This window comes from Coregonus clupeaformis, chromosome 27 (assembly GCF_020615455.1).
Source record: "Coregonus clupeaformis isolate EN_2021a chromosome 27, ASM2061545v1, whole genome shotgun sequence".
In the NCBI taxonomy this organism is placed as follows: Eukaryota; Metazoa; Chordata; class Actinopteri; order Salmoniformes; family Salmonidae; genus Coregonus; species Coregonus clupeaformis.
The window spans coordinates 28097147-28115657 of NC_059218.1; the positions used below are offsets into that span (position 1 = coordinate 28097147).

Genomic DNA, 18511 nt, shown 5'->3' on the forward strand with positions numbered 1-18511 from the left:
GGGCTCACTCACAATTCTGCCTAAGAACACAGCCATGAATAAAGAATGGTACCAACACATCCTCCGAGAGCAACTTCTCCCAACCACCCAAGAACAGTTTGGTGACGAACAAAGCCTTTTCTAGCATGATGGAGCACCTTGCCATAACATTTTGGTTCCATGGCCAGGAAACTCACCAGACCTTAATCCCACTGAGAACTTGTGGTCAATCTTCAAGAGTCGGGTGGACAAACAAAAACCCACAAATTCTGACAAACTCCAAGCATTGATTAAGAATGGGCTGCCATCAGTCAGGATGTGGCCCAGAAGTTAATTGACAGCATGCCAGGGTGGATTGCAGAGGTCTTGAAAAAGAAGGGTCAACACTGCAAGTATTGACTCTTTGCATAAACTTAATGTAATTGTCAATAAAAGCCTTTGACACTTATGGAATGCTTGTAATTATACTTCAGTATACCATAGTAACATCTGACAAAAATATCTAAAAACACTGAAGCAGCAAACTTTGTGAAGACCAATACTTGTGTTATTCTCAAAACTTTTGACCACGACTGTATGTGTATGCGACCAATACACATTTCAGTGTTCTGGATTTACATTTACAATGTTACATCTAGTCTACGAGACCAGGCTGATCATATCAAATATCTTTGTGGAGAAACACATAGCCCTCAAATGCTGATCCATTTATTGGTAACTGCCAAAGGGTTAGCGCCTGCAGCATTGTTTTGTGGTCCTTGGGACATCCCTATCACATTGAAGTTGAAATTTAAAATGGTTAAGGTACGGGTTAAGGTTAGGGTTAGGGTTAAGGTTAGGGTTAGCCGGGTAAGAGTAGGTGTTATGGTTTAGGGTAGGGAGGTCCCAAGGATTCTGGATAGCACTGACCATTGTTTAGTTTATCTCATTAAACAGTTAATTAAATACAAAGGGCATGATCAACTCTTGATATGTATTCCTGTTTTACATACATACATTTGTTTAGATTGTCTATCATAATCCTTAAGAGTCTATAATCTAAGTAACATAATTTAAAAAATCCCTATCAAAATCTGTCAATTTAAGCTAGAGATGTTTTTTTGCATGGGCTGTATCTCAATCCACGGCATCCACCCATGTCGGCCTTCCGCATCTGCTGTGGAAGGTGGCCGAGCTTCAGGTGTGTTTGTCAGACCATGAGAAATCAGTATTTTCATGAAAACATCTGTAGCGTCCGAACGGTTTGGCTCTACAACCCCCACAAGTGTCACGGGACTAATATTGCAGATAGCTTGTGGCTTCTATCAATGTAATTGTCTGCATCATTTCCAATCGCCCATATATTTTGGGGGAAATACACTACCAGTCAAAAGTTTGGACACACCTACTCATTCAAGGGTTTTTCTTTATTTTTACTATTTTTTACATTGTAGAATAATAGTGAAGACATCAAAACTATGAAATAACACATATGGAATCATGTAGTAACCAAAAAGTGTTAAACAAATCAAAATATATTTCGTATTTGAGATTCTTCAAAGTAGCCACCTTTTGCCTTGATGACAGCTTTGCACAATCTTGGCATTCTCTCAACCAGCTTCACCTGGAATGCTTTTCCAACAGTCTTGAAGGAGTTCCCACATATGCTGAGCACCTGTTGGCTGCTTTTCCTTCACTCTGCGGTCCAACTCATCCCAAACCATCTCAATTGGGTTGAGGTCGGGTGATTGTGGAGGCCAGGTGATCTGATGCTGCACTCCATCACGCTCCTTCTTGGTCAAATAACCCTTACACAGCCTGGAGGTGTGTTGGGTCATTGTCCTGTTGAAAAACAAATGATAGTCCCACTAAGCGCAAACCAGATGGGATGGCGTATCGCTGCAGAATGCTGCGGTAGCCATGCTGGTTAAGTGTGCCTTGAATTCTAAACAAATCACTGACAGTGTCACCAGCAAAGCACCCCCACACCATCCCACCTCCTCCTCCATGCTTCGCGGTGGGAACCACACATGCAGAGATCATCTGTTCACCTCCTCTGCGTCTCACAAAGACACGGCAGTTGGAACCCAAAATCTCAAATTTGGACTCATCAGACCAAAGGACAGATTTCTACCGGTCTAATGTCCATTGCTCATGTTTCTTGGCCCAAGCAAGTCTCTTCTTCTTATTGGTGTCCTTTAGTAGTGGTTTCTTTGCAGCAATTCGACCATGAAGGCCTGACTCACACAGTCTCCTCTGAACAGTTGATGTTGAGATGTGTCTGTTACTTGAACTCTGTGAAGCATTTATTTGGGCTGCAATTTCTGAAGCTGGTTACTCTAATACCTCTGCAGCAGAGGTAACTCTGGGTCTTCCTTTCCTGTGGCGGTCCTCATGAAAGCCAGTTTCATCATAGTGCTTGATGGTTTTTGCGACTGCACTTGAAGAAACTTTAAAAGTTCTTGAAATGTTCCGTATTGACTGACCTTCATGTCTTAACGTAATCTCTTTGCTTATTTGAGCTGTTCTTGCCATAATATGGATTTGGTCTTTTACCAAATAGGGCTATCTTCTGTATACCACCATACCTTGTCACAACACAACTGATTGGCTCAAACGCATTAAGAAGGAAAGAAATTCCACAAATTAACTTTTAAGAAGGCACACCTGTTAATTGAAATGCATACCAGGTGACTACCTCATGAAGCTGGTTGAGAGAATGCCAAGAGTGTGCAAAGCTGTCATCAAGGCAAAGGGTGGCTACTTTGAAGAATATAAAATATTAAATATATTTTCATTTGTTTAACACTTTTTTGGTTACTACATGATTCCATATGTGTTATTTCATAGTTTTGATGTCTTCACTATTATTCTACAATGTAGAAAATAGTAAAAATAAAGAAAAACCCTTGGATGAGTAGGTGTGTCCAAACTTTTGACTGGTACTGTATATCGCTCATTGAACCATAGACGCAAATAGTTGTGCTTAGAAACACTCCCCATAGGCTGTCCATACAGAAACAACTGTATATTATCAGCAACTTTCTTCTTCGAGAAGAACATTCAACAACACTTCGCCACTGACAATTTAAAACCCTAGTCAATCGACCATCTTTCAACATCCACTATAGCTTTTTGCATAGATTTGATCACATGAGACATTCCTTTCCCTCTTCCAAATAGCTCCATCATCAGCATATAGGGAAGCCCCAATACCACTACCTACATTCGAAAACACATCGTTAATCATAATGTTGAACAAAATAGGACTGATAGCACTGCCTTGAGGAATACCATTGTCAACTCCATAGGCATCAGATAAAATGGATCCTATTTTAACTCGAAAATAGTGATTAAATAAGAAGGCCAAACCCCAGTTATATAATCTCCCACCAATACCAAGTCTTTACATCTTAATCAGTTGGTATTCTCTCCACATAGTGTCATCAGCCTTTTCAATGTAAAAAAAAAAAAGACAGAAGCCATTACTTCTTTTTTTCAACTTCATTGCTCACCTTTACTAATGCATCCAAAGTAGATCTACCTTTACGGAATCCACTTTGACATTGACTCAATAAACCTCTATGTTCCAGGAAATATGACAATCTATTGACTATCATCTTTTCCATCAGTTTACACAAATTAGAGGTCAGTGCTATTGGTCTATAACTATCAGCACATGAAGGGTCCTTACCAGGCTTTACAAAAGGTAATATTACTGCACGTTTCCAACCAGAAGGAATAACCCCCTCACTCCAAATCTTATTAAATAATCCCAGGAGAACATGGATGACCTCATCGGGTAGATGCTTAAACATTACATAGCACAACTGATCATGTCCTGGGGCTGTATATCCACAGCCTATTAAGGCTGAACGCATCTCATGTATGGTAAAATCAGCATCCAAAGAAGAGTCAACAGTATCCCTTTTCTTATACACATTAACATGAGCATTTAAAATCTCACACCTGCGTTACTTATATACTTCCTCCAAAGTAGCCCAACTATGTACCCTAGAAAATGTCTTCCCCAACAAGTCAGCCTTTTCTTAATCAGTTAGGCAATTTTTTTACCCACAACCAAAACTGGAATTTGAGTGGACTTGCTTCTTCCGGTCATCTTCTTCAACATAGACCATACATCCCCCAGCTCAGTACACCTGCCTATTGTAGAGCAGAACTGTCTCCATGCATTTCTCTTGACAGACTTAATGACCCTACGTACTAAAGCTCTCTTCCTTTGGAAATCAACTAGATTCTCGGGAGTCATATTCCTACGCAACACTCTGTAAGCCATATTTCTTTCTCGAATAGCCACAGTGCACTCTTCAGTCCACCAATGAACCACCTTCCTTTTCTCACCCACTTCACTCACTGGTACATATACATTTGCAGCACTCAAAATCAGATAGGTCACAGAGACAGCACATACATCAACCAGCCTCTCTAAAGACAACTCTCCAACAGACTTTAAGCAATGATCACCAAACTTTTCCCAGTCTGCTATATGAAAGCACCATCTTCTGAATGGTACCCAATCTGGAATAATAACAACAAAGTTCATGGTATAAAAGATAGGGAAATGATCACTTCCAACAATAGAATCATTCATTACATTACATTCACACATAGATGCAATAGAGTAAGAAGCCATTGTGAGGTCCAGGCAGGATGTAACCCATCTAACAACATCAACTCTTGTACCACATCCATCGTTAAGACATACTAATGCTCTTGTTTCCATCATATCTTCCACAATAGTACCATTAGCATCTGTATGTGTGCTTCCCCATAAACTATTATGTGCATTAAAGTCGCCGCACCATATTTCTCTAGAGCCCAATTCTCCTGATATTTCGTCAAACATCGCTACAGATAGTTGACGACAAGGGTTGTAAAAATGTTTTGACTTAATATTACTACCTGCACAGTAGATTTCCACCATCACACATTCATATTCAGATGGGACAGTTATATTGCGATATGCAAGACCTTCTCTTATGAACGTGGCACAACCACCACCCTGTCCAAATGATCTATCAGATCAGATTGAACAATAACCAGGAATAATAAAATCAAGATGTGGTCTAAGCCATGTTTCTTGAACACATGTCACATCAGGTTTGATCTCTAAATCTATTACATATTTCTTAAACTCCTGACCATTAGTAATAAGGCTGTTGGCATTCCACTGAAGGATAACAAAAACCATAACTCTAATTATCATCATACTGAGACATTCCATCATTAGTATTATTAGGAGCCAACATATCAACAATCATGGCGACAGTAACATCTGTTACTCCTAAAAACTATGTTGCTGCTTCCACAATGATCTTCAACTTGGCAGTTCTTCTTTCCCCAAACGCAGTCAGGTTGATAACCTTTCCAATGAAGGTTCCAAAGTCAATCTGATTAACTATTAAAGTGTCCTTTGAAACGACACATTTGTGAGAGCAAGATTTCTGAGCAGGTCTCGTATCTGTGTCTGGACCAACAAAAGCAACATTTCCTACAGTAGGTCCACTTATTCCAGGAGTAACCCTATTATCTCCATCATTCTGCCTAACAGTTCCACCAATCTGCCTCGCAGCATCTGCATAAGATACATTATGAGTGATTTTGGGGCTCTCTAGTCTCTTTCTGCACCTGGCATCCACCAAATGCTGCACTGTGTTCCCCCCCACAATTACAACATTTAACCTTGACATTGTTCCCACATTGACCATAGTCATGTTCCCCTCCACACTTGGTACATCTTTTCTCTTTTCTTTCCTTTGCACAGAACCGCTTCATGTCCCATTCTTTGGCATTTAAAACACCTTAATGGAGGTGGGACAAACGCTCTAACAGTGAAAGCCAGGAAGCCCATCTGTACCTTCTTAGGTACAACCTTCTCAAACATGAATAATACTGACAGGCTTTCACTTCTCTGCCCCTCTTTCTTACTGAACAGCCTTTTGGCTTCAACCACTATGCCCCCCTCTATATTTTATTTTATATAATCTATGGACATAGATAGTGGAACCCCAGAAATGACCCCCCTCAGCTTAGCTGAAGGTCCAGGGACATGACTTGTGATTTTCTTCCCATTGAGAGTTTTCATTTTCAGAATCTTCCCTTGCTGAACATGGTCAGCACATAATATTAACAGTCTACCATTACCAATGAACCGGGCTAATGTGACTTCCAATATCTCTTTCTTAACGGCATTGGTTAATCGAATAGGGTGTAGATGAGACCCTGTGGTTGCGTCAAACACGATTACAACTTTCCATTCCGACACATCATTACTTTTGTTTTTCACTACCTTCACCCTCTTCACGTTCTCAGTGCTTATAGCAGGGCAATTGTTTTTACTTTTCCTTTTCACCACAGACCATCCAGGTCCATGACTTTCATCATCCCCACCCATACCATCAGAACTAGCATCCATGTCGACCACAATCCAGCACAGCTGTTGCTACTCGTTTAATGCTCACCAACTGGTGAGGCAGCCTTTCTAGGTGTATTGTAGGCCTACGCAGGGTTATTGTTGTCATTATTTAAACCATCAGTTTACTTTTATTAATTAGTGTATATTTTTGTACTAAAGTTCCTGCAATACTTTTCCCTTTTGCTCTTTGGATCCCTACAAGAAAATAACAACGTCTAAACTTGGATCCCTGGTGCTGCGACTACCTCCTTTCACTCCATCAACATCCTTTAATCGCCAGTACCATCACTACAAGACTTAGGCTCTAGGTCTCTTTTTTTACAACTTTCATGGCACTTTGCTGCATTTGTAGAGTTTGACAGGGTTTTGTTACTACTAATAGGCTGCATGACGTTATAACAATGTTGCAAATAAGTTGTGACATTACCATGTGACAATGTTGTGACAACCTAATTTGGTTAGTAGAGCTCTCCCTACAAAGCAGTTCAGTTGGTGGGCAACTGGGCATGTAGCGTAATAAAGCATTCTGTAATGGATGGAATAGATGCCCTCCCATTTTAATAGTAATCACCAGAGCTCTCCGCAGAAGTCCTTATCTCTGTGTTTCCAAATCTGATATCCATCCTCAGCCACCACTCAAATTATTACACTGTTGATTTAATTAGTAAAAGCAATCACAATCTGGATGCAAGGTAATTGGGAGAATTTATTAAGCCCTGGCGACAGCTTTATGCATGTTTGATTAAGTATTATAAGGTTTGTTTTTCAGGTTTTGCATAATATACCTTTAAATCCTGTGCAAAGTGATCCAGCCCACTATTAACGACTGTAATAAACTCTTTTTAAAAACGACTCTGTTTATGATTTATTTGTGTGTGCCTTGTCTCTCCCCGACCGTCTGGCCGGACGACAAATAGCCGGGATGTAATCATTCGGCCACCTCGTAAATATGCCGAATGAAGATTGCTTGATCTGCTGGAAAAGTTAGAGCCAGTTTACAGGGGTGACATGCGCCCCTCTTCAGGGGATGGCACGGCACCACGGCCAAAAGTGCATGACCTAATGATGTCAGAAAGTGAAATGCTTCCCAAGTTTATTATTTATATACATTATAGTCTTTGAGGATCTTATGGCTATGTAAAGTTTATGGCTAGCCTACCACTCGTACCACTGTCGAGGAACAAACTATGACTAAAGGAACTATGTTTCATGAATTTATGAGTTAAAGGCCCAGTGCAGTCAAAAATTTGATTTTCCTGTGTTTTATATATTATATTTCCACACTATGAGGTTGGAATAATACTGTGAAATTGTACAAATGATGATAATGTCCTTTTAGTGTAAGAGCTGTTTGAAAATACTTCTTGAAATTTCAGCCTGTTGTGGTGGGATGGAGTTTTGGCCTGCCTGGTGACATCACCAGGTGGTACGTTAGTTAATAGACCAATAAGAAAGAGAGTTCGAAAACTCTCTGCCAATAACAGATCGTTTTCAGTTTCCCTCTCCGTACTCAGACCACTCCCAGACAATCCTAGCAAAATTCTTGCTTTAGAAATTGCTCTTTGCTAAGAAGCTATTTTTGTTTATTTTTGACCATTTTGATTGGAAAACAATCACAGTAAGGTACGTAGTTGTTACCCAGAAATGATTTGATATTGAGATTTAAGACAACGGCTGCATTGGACCTTTAAACTTTAAAGTGTACTTTATCAAACATATTTAGATATACATTTGAATTAATCTAAAGGTTTCAAAACACACTTACTAGGTCAACATGTTTTAGGAATGACTGCAGTGGGCAGGCAATGGCTAAACCTAAGGTTAGGCCTTTTGTGTTAGGGTGAAACTATCAGTTCACTGTCTCCCAACATTACAATGAAAGATTGAGGGTGATCTCTGTTCTCTGAGGATATGACATGAGGTGGCCATGTATTCTATCGCTAAACTCTCTCCAATACTTTTTTCATTTCTAAACCATATTGCAGTTTGGCTTGACTGACATTGATACTGAAGAGTTTTTCACTGTTTTCACACATTCACGAAAATCATTAGCCTCTATGCAACTTGGACTTTGGGGAGGTAGCCTGGCAAGCCCCTTTTCTCACAATAACAATCTCTATCACCCCCGTAGCAAAAAAGAGAACCAAATACAGTTTTAATACTGTCAAAAATTTAATTTCAGATGTTGTCTTGAGAAGAATTACAAATTATTTTTATTTTTATTTAAGAGCAACGGCTGGCAGGTAGGATTTAGTTTCTCCCTGTCGCTGGCCCACACTCCAGTACAGTAGGTGGCAGTAATGCATCATAACGTTGGATGCCAACCGCCGATTAACCCCACTGAAGAAGAAGAAGAAGAAGACGAGGAGGAGGAGGAAGAGGAAGAGGAGGAGAAGAATGACTGAAACATTTTACGACGGGACGTATTGACCGGTTGTCGGAGCAACACTACCGCCCCTGTTGAGTTACATTGTAGGAAGCCTAGCCATCTATATCAATAGAATTATGTATCAGAGGGCTGTAATTACTGTTTGTTGCTTTTTTGAAAGGTCTTTATGCGACGAGTTATAACATGGTACGAGGAACTCATGTTTGAGCATCGAATCGAATGCTCAGAATTCATTGTGCAAGGCATCTTTCAAGAACTCGAAATCCTTCATTTTCTAAACGAACGGTATGTACAATTTCAACATGATAAATGGCTTTAAAAATAAGATACATATTGTAATGTCAAACGACGTTTCCAAGTGGTCAAGTCTATTGGCACAGGCTACATCCATAATAGAGATTTTAAAATATATTTGAGAATGTGCATCATATTTTCAATATACAGTGGGGAAAAAAAGTATTTAGTCAGCCACCAATTGTGCAAGTTCTCCCACTTAAAAAGATGAGAGATGCCTGTAATTTTCATCATAGGTACACGTCAACTATGACAGACAAATTGAGGAAAAAAAATCCAGAAAATCACGTTGTAGGATTTTTAATGAATTTATTTGCAAATTATGGTGGAAAATAAGTATTTGGTCACCTACAAACAAGCAAGGTTTCTGGCTCTCACAGACCTGTAACTTCTTCTTTAAGAGGCTCCTCTGTCCTCCCCTCGTTTCCTGTATTAATGGCACCTGTTTGAACTTGTTATCAGTATAAAATACACCTGTCCACAACCTCAAACAGTCACACTCCAAACTCCACTATGGCCAAGACCAAAGAGCTGTCAAAGGACACCAGAAACAAAATTGTAGACCTGCACCAGGCTGGGAAGACTGAATCTGCAATAGGTAAGCAGCTTGGTTTTAAGAAATCAACTGTGGGAGCAATTATTAGGAAATGGAAGACATACAACACCACTGATAATCTCCCTCGATCTGGGGCTCCACGCAAGATCTCACCCCGTGGGGTCAAAATGATCACAAGAACGGTGAGCAAAAATCCCAGAACCACACGGGGGGACCTAGTGAATGACCTGCAGAGAGCTGTGACCAAAGTAACAAAGCCTACCATCAGTAACACACTACGCCGCCAGGGACTCAAATCCTGCTGTGTCCCCCTGCTTAAGCCAGTACATGTCCAGGCCCGTCTGAAGTTTGCTAGAGTGCATTTGGATGATCCAGAAGAGGATTGGGAGAATGTCATATGGTCAGATGAAACCAAAATATAACTTTTTGGTAAAAACTCAACTCGTCGTGTTTGGAGGACAAAGAATGCTGAGTTGCATCCAAAGAACACCATACCTACTGTGAAGCATGGGGGTGGAAACATCATGCTTTGGGGCTGTTTTTTTCTGCAAACGGACCAGGACGACTGATCCGTGTAAAGGAAAGAATGAATGGGGCCATGTATCGTGAGATTTTGAGTGAAAACCTCCTTCCATCAGCAAGGGCATTGAAGATGAAACGTGGCTGGGTCTTTCAGCATGACAATGATCCCAAACACACCGCCCGGGCAACGAAGGAGTGGCTTCGTAAGAAGCATTTCAAGGTCCTGGAGTGGCCTAGCCAGTCTCCAGATCTCAACCACATAGAAAATCTTTGGAGGGAGTTGAAAATCCGTGTTGCCCAGCGACAGCCCCAAAACATCACTGCTCTAGAGGAGATCTGCATGGAGGAATGGGCCAAAATACCAGCAACAGTGTGTGAAAACCTTGTGAAGACTTACAGAAAACGTTTGACCTGTGTCATTGCCAACAAAGGGTATATAACAAAGTATTGAGAAACGTTTTTGTTATTGACCAAATACTTATTTTCCACCATAATTTGCAAATAAATTCATTAAAAATCCTACAATGTGATTTTCTGGAATTTCTTTTCTCATTTTGTCTGTCATAGTTGACGTGTACCTATGATGAAAATTACAGGCCTCTCTCATCTTTTTAAGTGGGAGAACTTGCACAATTGGTGGCTGACTAAATACTTTTTTTCCCCACTGTACATAGGCAGCATAGACCATGATTTACAGCTTTTACAATCAAGGCTGTCCTAATGTCACACTGCTATCATAGTGGGTGTGTGAGAGAGAGGGAGCGCTCATTGCAATGTCCATATTTATTTGGGTGTGTAACACAGTAATGTAACAAATGTGTTGTGCCCTCTTTACAGAGCCTTGTTGCCTTTTGGATGCCTGTAGCGACAGACTCCAAACAGACCTAATCAGAGGTCTACATTCCATGCCTGGGGTTCTGTGTTAAGCTCTAAGCCAGTCAATGATGCTAACCCCCACCACCCCTGAAGCAGAGGACAAGGCCTGTTGCTGGGACTCCCCACAGAAGCCTGGGACTCAATTCTCCCCCTCATGCCTGTGATCCCCATCCCTCGGCGGGTGCGCAGCTTCCATGGTCCCCACACCACCTGCATGCACTCGGCCTGTGGGCCTGCACGCACCACCCAGCTTGTGCGCACCAAGTACAACAACTTTGACCTGTATCTGCGCTCACGCTGCATGTACGGCTTCCTGCGCTTCCTGCTCTACTTCGGCTGCAGCCTTCTGACCTCCCTCCTCTGGGTGGCGCTGTCCGCTCTATTCTGCCTGCAGTACGTGAGCGCCCGCGTCTTCCTGCGGCTGCAGTACAAGCTGTCCGTCATCCTGCTGTTGCTAGGACACCGGCGCCTTGACTTCGGGGTGCTCAACAACCTGTTTATCTACAGTATGCAGGTTACAATGTTCCTGGTGGGAGGCCTGGGCTGGTGCTTCATGGTGTTTGTGGACATGTAGCTTCTGGTGACAACAGTGACCATGGATCACTGTTATATACCAATTTCAGACCTCTACCTAATGCACAGCAGCCATTTTGTACCAAAACACTACCACACAGCAGTAGCTGCAATGAAGGCGTAAGGATGACCAGGAATAGAAGGCGGACAGAATATATAGTGACACTCTTTGGTGCTATTTGCCTGCAAAAGGCTGATGCATACTTACTCTAACACTAAGACTTCTGTAATAACAAGCCTTACTTTAGTTTGGACCATGAGGGGTGGGATGCCTCTCAAGACCCTAGAAGGAAAAAACATGCTATCTTCTGTTTGACTGGAGAAAACAAATGACGCAAAATGTTTAATTCTAAACATAAAGGATACGTTCGTATTGGTGTTGGAATCAATTCCCTAGGTGACCGACATTCTTTTTGTAACATTATTATTTTATACATCCTCTTGATTAAAAAAAGCAACTGTATCGTGCTGTAAAGTATATGGATCAGTGTGTGTATGTGCAGATTGTGTGTGATTGATGCCAATAATATCCGACATGGGCATAGCCTGCTGCTTGAGCTGTGTCATCGAGTCTGTAACAGTGCGAGTTAGGTACAGTGACTGGCTTTGGGTGAAGTGTTCATTTAGTCCCTCACATGGTTTCAGAATCCCTCTCGTAGAGAGAACACTCTGTTCGGCCTCCCTCAGAAAACAATAGCCAATCACAGCCAGACACCTCCGTCTCTGCCAACCAAAACAATGGCTGTGGCTGTGTCCCAATGGTCTCCTTTACTCATCTCCTTCCCTACACTAGGACTGATCTGATAAGGATAGGAAAGGCTGTAATGATAGGATGAGAACCTATTCAGAACGTTTATCTATCAGTGTGGTCATGTGTAAAGCCTGTAGTTTTCACTCACCATCTGCCAATAACTTTCTCACTGTTCATTTTAACTACTGAAATCATGATCAATTTCTCCTAAATTCTCCTCCTTTCCTTGTTCCCTTTTCTGCAAGCCGAGGCCCTGGCCAGGAAAATGTCTGGGCCCTAGTTATAGTCACAGCCTCTGTTTCAGTACTTAATCAGTAAACAGTGCGCAAGACAAGTTTCCACCATGCTACTTTCTAATCAGTCTGTTTCAGATCAGTGCTCAATACTAAGGGAAGGAGGCAAGAAAACCATTACAAAGATTTGGCACTCGGCCCCAGTCGTTGGATGGAGCACAGAGATGGAGGACTCATCTTAATATCTGTGCCATTATAGCATCTGTGACAGCATGGGCAGCGCCAGTGAGGCTACAACCCATAGGAAACCCCACCCAGTTGACTACTTTGACCAATTAAAATGGCGATGTGGCTGAGGACTGGCATTGGGCCGAAGTGGGTAAGCATCACAACCCTGTATTGTTCTAGGATCAACACATTAAATGTTTTAGTCATTTAGCAGACACTCTTATCCAGAGCAACTTACAGTTAGTGAGTGCATACATTTTCATACTGGCCCCCCGTGGAAAACGAACCCACAACCCTGGCGTTGCAAGCGCCATGCTCTACCAACTGAGCTACAGGGGACTACACATCATATGCCTCATACTCTGGGCCACTCAGATTTGTTAGCCTAGTTTGTATGTCCTGTTAAAACTGAAAGGATGGAAGGATTGCATTTTTGACATACAGTGCCTTCAGAAAGTCTTCATACCACTTAACTTATTCCACATTTTGTTGTGTTACAGCCTGAATTCAAAATGGATTAAATAAAAATAATTCTCACCCATCTACACACAATACCCCATAATGACAAAGTGAAAACATGTTTTTTAAAATGTTTGCTAATTTATGGAAAATGAAATAAAGAAATATCTCATTTACGTAAGTATTCACACCCCTAACTCAATACTTTGTTGAAGCACATTTGGCAGTGATTACAGCTGTGAGTCTTTCTGGGTAAGTCTCTTAAGAGATTTCCTTACCTGGATTGTGCAACATTTGCCCATTATTCTTTTCAAAATTCTTCAAGCTCTGTCAAGATGTTGGTGATCATGGCTAGACAACCATTTTCAGGTAATTGATTTTCAAGTAATAATAATAATATGCCATTTATCAGACGCTTTTATCCAAAGCGACTTACAGTCATGCGTGCATACATTTTTGTGTATGGGTGGTCCTGGGGATCGAACCCACTACCTTGGCGTTACAAGCGCCGTGCTCTACCAGCTGAGCTAAGTCAACTGTAACTCGGACACTCAGGAACATTCACTGTCTTCTTGGTAAGCAACTGCAGTGTATATTTGGACTTGTGTTTTAGGTTATTGTTCTGCTGAAAGGTGAATTAATATCCCTGTGTCTGATGGAAAGCAGACTGAACTAGATTTTCCTCTAGGATTTTGCCTGTGCTTAGCTCCATTCCGTTTCTTTTTTACCCTGAAAAACTCCCCTGTCCTTAACGATTACAAGCATACCCATAACATGATGCAGCCACCACTATGCTTGAAAATATGGCGAGTGGTATTCAGTAATGTGTTGTATTGGATTTGCCCCAAACATAAATCAGGACAAAAAGTTAATTACTTTGCCGCATTTTTTGCAGTATTACTTTTGTGCCTTGTTGCAACCAGGATACATGTTTTAGAATATTTGTATTCTTTACAGGGTTCCTTCTTTTCACTCAGTCAATTAGGTTACTATTGTGGAGTAACTACAATGTTGTTGATCCATCCTCAGTTTTCTCCTATTACAGCCATTAAACTCTGTAACTATTTTTAAGTCACCATTTGCCTCATGGTGAATTCCCAGAGCGGTTTCCTTCCTCTCCGGCAACTGAGTTAGGAAGGACGCCTGTAGCTTTGTAGTGACTGTGTGTGTTGATACACCATCCAAAGTGTAATAACTTTCCCATGCTCAAAGGGATATTCAATGTCTGCTTTTGTTATTTGTACCCATCTACCAATAGGTGCCCTTCTTTGCGAGGCATTGGAAAACTTCCCTGGTCTTTGTGGTGGAATCTGTGTTTGAAATTCACTGCTCGACTGAGGGACCTTACAGATAATTGTAATAATAATGTTGAACACTATTATTGTACACAGAGTCCACGCAAATTGTGTGACTTGTTAAGCAATTGTTTACTCCTGAACTTACACTGAGTATACCAAACATTAGGAACACCTTTCTAATATTGAGTTTCAACCCCCTCCTTTTGCCCTAAGAACAGCCTCAATTCGTTGGGGCATGGACTCTACAAGGTTTCAAGCTTTCCGCAGGGATGCTGGCCCATGTTGACTCCAATGCTTCCCACAGTTGTGTCAAGTTGGCTGAATGGCCTTTGGGTGGAGGGCCATTCTTGATACACACAGGAAACTGTTGAGCTTGAAAAATCCAGCAACGTTGCAGTTCTTGACACAAACCAGTGCGCGTGGCACCTACTACCCTTTCAGAGGCACTTTAAATATTTTGTCTTGCCAATACACTCTCTGAATGGCACACGTACACAATCCATGTTTCAATTGTCTCAATGCTTAAAAATCATTTAACCTGTCTCCTACCCTTCATCTACACTGATTGAAGTGGATTTAACAAGTGACATCAATAAGGGATCATAGCTTTCACCTGGTCAGTCTATGTCATGGATAGAGCAGGTGTTCTTAATGTTTTGTAAACTCAGTGTATTTAGGCTTGCCATAACAAAGGGGATGGATACTTATTGACTCAAGACATTTCAGCTTTTCATTTTTGATTAATTTGTAAAAATGTCAAAAAACATAATTCCACTTTGACGTTATGGGGTATGGTGTGTAGACCAGTGACAAAATTCACAATTGAATCCATTTTAAATTCAGGCTGTAACTCAAAAAAATGTAGAACAAGTAAAGGGGTGTGAATTCTTTCTGAAGGCACTGTAGCTGTACAATGCAATAGATAGACATGTATAGTAGGCCTATGGCAAGTAGGGTTGGGTTTTTTTATTTTAATTTTATTCAACCTTTATTTAATTAGGCAAGTCAGTTAAGAACAAATTCTTATTTACAATGACGGCCTACCAAGTATGGTTGGGGTTAATTCCAAATCAGTTCAGTTGAGGAATGTAAAGAATTCACCTTGTATGAAATGAGAGTTGCAAGTTATTTTCACCAACAGTTCAAGTCTAGTTCATTCCCTGAGTTGATGGATGCCAGGTGAGTTGACCCTCCATTGAACCTGGTCGTCACTAGTTACCACACCCACAAAGTCAAAATTATGGCTAAACCCTGCCTATTTCTACAATTTATATTCTTAGAATCTGATTTTAAACCTTAACCACACTGATAACCTTTTGCCTAACCCTAACCTTAAATGAAGGCCAAAAAGCTCATTTTTATTTTCATGTATTTTTATTATACAGCCATTTTGACTTTGTGGCTGTGGTAACTAGTGACAAACATTGACCCTCATTAACACTCATGGCAATGCAGTGAGGGGTCTACTTCTATTATGGATGTAAAATGCTGCCATTTTAATATGAAAAATATCTCAATCTGTCCGAAACTGTTCAGAATGCTTATGTGGAAAAGTACATGTGAAATGGACATGGTATGTTATTGTTCTTCTGTTGCTGCTGTTATTCAGGGAATTGTATTGAACATTTTCATATTACCAAAGCTGCTCGGGAAGAGCATATGAATAAATGTGTATATATATATAAATATATATATCTTAGTCTGCTTCATGTGTTTTTATTTGGGTCATTCTTTACCATGTATTCTCTGTTATATAATAAATACTGTGGCGAAGCTTGATATGCTGTAGTTGTTTGCAATGTATGTGGACTGATAATTTATGGTTTCATAGAATTCAAGAGACACATTTCCATATTGTGTTGTGGTATTTCGATTTTTCTCATACAATTGTGTTGTATACGGAAATACATTAGGATACATTATAACATGTATACAGTATTAATGATGGGGACCTTATGGTTATTAACCATTACCAATGACCGTACATGTGTTTATTAACAGTGGTAATAGTCTACACTGCACCCTCTGTTGATGTGCACACACTGAAATAATATGTTTAATCATGTGTTGGAATAGGTGAATGCACCAATTTGTAAATCCCTCTGGATAAGAGCGTCTGCTAAATGATTCAATGTAAATGAATATTTGGTCAGACATGGTTAAGATCAGCTGCTTTTGGCGTCATGAATATGCACAGTTAGTTGAGGTTTAAGGGCATGGTCTACAAACATTAAATGTAATATCAGATTTTCTGGAAATAGTCATGGATAGACATATCAGTGAATGCAAATACATTTTGTTTTCTGACAGTGGGTGGTATATGGATTAACTACAGTAAAACGGATACAGTAGTTAGGGGACAGTTGACTTCAGGGCATAATATTTAGCCCGCAGTTGGTTCCCTAAAGTTATGAGCTGCACACATGCGCATCATGCAACTAATAGGCCACGTGAGGTAACCATGCATGTAAATGTACTCCAGAGTGCACACTCCATATGTTGCGTGCTTGCTATTTAGCGAGATTTCGGTACAGTAAAACAATTAACTTTGTGGTGAATTCAGTCATATGAATCGAGTTCATGTAAAGGTGTCATAACTTCGAGGTGCATAACGTAGAGCGCTCCATGGCATTTGTTCTTGCCAGTACCACCCGCCGAGTATAGCTACTGTTTTTTGTATTTACAGTAAAGTACATAACATCTGAAAGACTGTACAGTAGCCTCTCTAAACGCCGAGTCTGTGTCTTTAATGAAAGTGTATCGACTGTAGAATGATGTCAGTCTGTGGCTATGCGCACAGTTCATATAGCGTCCATGTGAGCGGCATTCACTTCCTGCACAGGGATATATTGGAGAGAGCGAGAGAGCAGCGAGAGAGAGAGAGAGAGCGAGAGCGCTGGGGGCGTGCAGGCAAGATAGGAGAGCGAGCGAGCAAACGAGGTGAACTCGGGGCCTGCCCATGCTACAGACGGAACCTGGAAACTTTACATCTCAAGAAATAAAGCTGTGCCGACTACTGACAGCACCCTTTTATGGAGGAGCGACATATCGGGTAAATATTTGTCTTAATCGTGGTTTGATATGTAGGCTATAGTGTTTGTTTGTATAACGCATATGGTTTTGCCATGTTTTATTTCTTCGTATGTAGGTTAGGTTTAATCTGCTCATCTTTCATATCCATCGCTTGATATAGTAATTCACGGATGACATAGCGACATTGACATAAACTACAACAACGATTTCACTTTTTATAGTATTGTAGAATAGCCTAATAATTTCGTAGATTTTGTGGTTTTGTTAGAACCATGACATTGATTTAATGCAACTGGATTCCCGAAAAATATAACTCGCCAGCAGCCTAGGCTTTGCTAGAGGAATTTGCGCAATGTTTAGAAATGCTACTTTGATAATGCTAGAGGAATTTGCGCAGATGTTTAGAAAATAAATGCTACTTTGACAATGAACTTTGAAATGCTACTTTGACAATGAACTTTATGAACATTTTGGGGACCACTTTTTTTTATCAGTCACTGTTATGTCCAAAACAAAAACGCCTCCTCCCTCCACCCCTCCACCCCTTTGTAGGCTATAGGCATTATAACACACATGTAACCGAGCTAACCACACCCCCAGATATACAGTATGTTACATACCATGTAGCCTATTCATAGCTGTGGATCTTAAAGTTATGGGATCCAAATGAGAGAGGCTATACTGTGAACTTAGGTCAACGCGACTCACGGCTATCAGAACGGAATATTTTGTGGCATAATATACGCTTCAACCTTATATATCATAGTATTTTCATGTCCTCGGTGCTACCATAATTTGTGAAGTCATGGTGTACAGAAAATAAATCTAAGTCGGAAGCCTCAGGAGTAGACTATAAAGTAGCCTATGCAGCGTGGAGAATTGCTTATAAATTTGGTATAATCTAA

General features: G+C 40.7%; 2 protein-coding genes across 2 annotated transcripts in view; both read left to right on the forward strand.

The window, feature by feature from the left end:
- Window positions 1-8766: 8766 nt before the first annotated feature.
- LOC121541172 (transmembrane protein 250) lies at window positions 8767-12067 on the forward strand. Its single transcript, XM_041850152.1, has 2 exons — window positions 8767-9068; window positions 10993-12067. Exon 2 carries the CDS (start codon window positions 11186-11188, stop codon window positions 11603-11605), a length of 420 nt encoding a protein of 139 aa, XP_041706086.1. The 5' UTR covers window positions 8767-9068; window positions 10993-11185; the 3' UTR covers window positions 11606-12067.
- A 5408-nt stretch (window positions 12068-17475) lies between these two features.
- LOC121541694 (nucleus accumbens-associated protein 2-like) overlaps window positions 17476-18511 on the forward strand; it is a 62294-nt gene continuing 61258 nt past the window's right edge. Inside the window, exon 1 of the mRNA XM_041850937.2 lies at window positions 17476-17625. The gene's annotated coding sequence lies outside the window, so the exon portion shown is untranslated. The remainder of the gene's footprint in view (window positions 17626-18511) is intronic.

What these genes read in the sequence shown, in the direction of transcription:
- LOC121541172 (XM_041850152.1), top strand. Translation starts at nt 11,186, where the DNA reads ATGCCTGTGATCCCCATCCCTCGGCGGGTGCGCAGCTTCCATGGTCCC.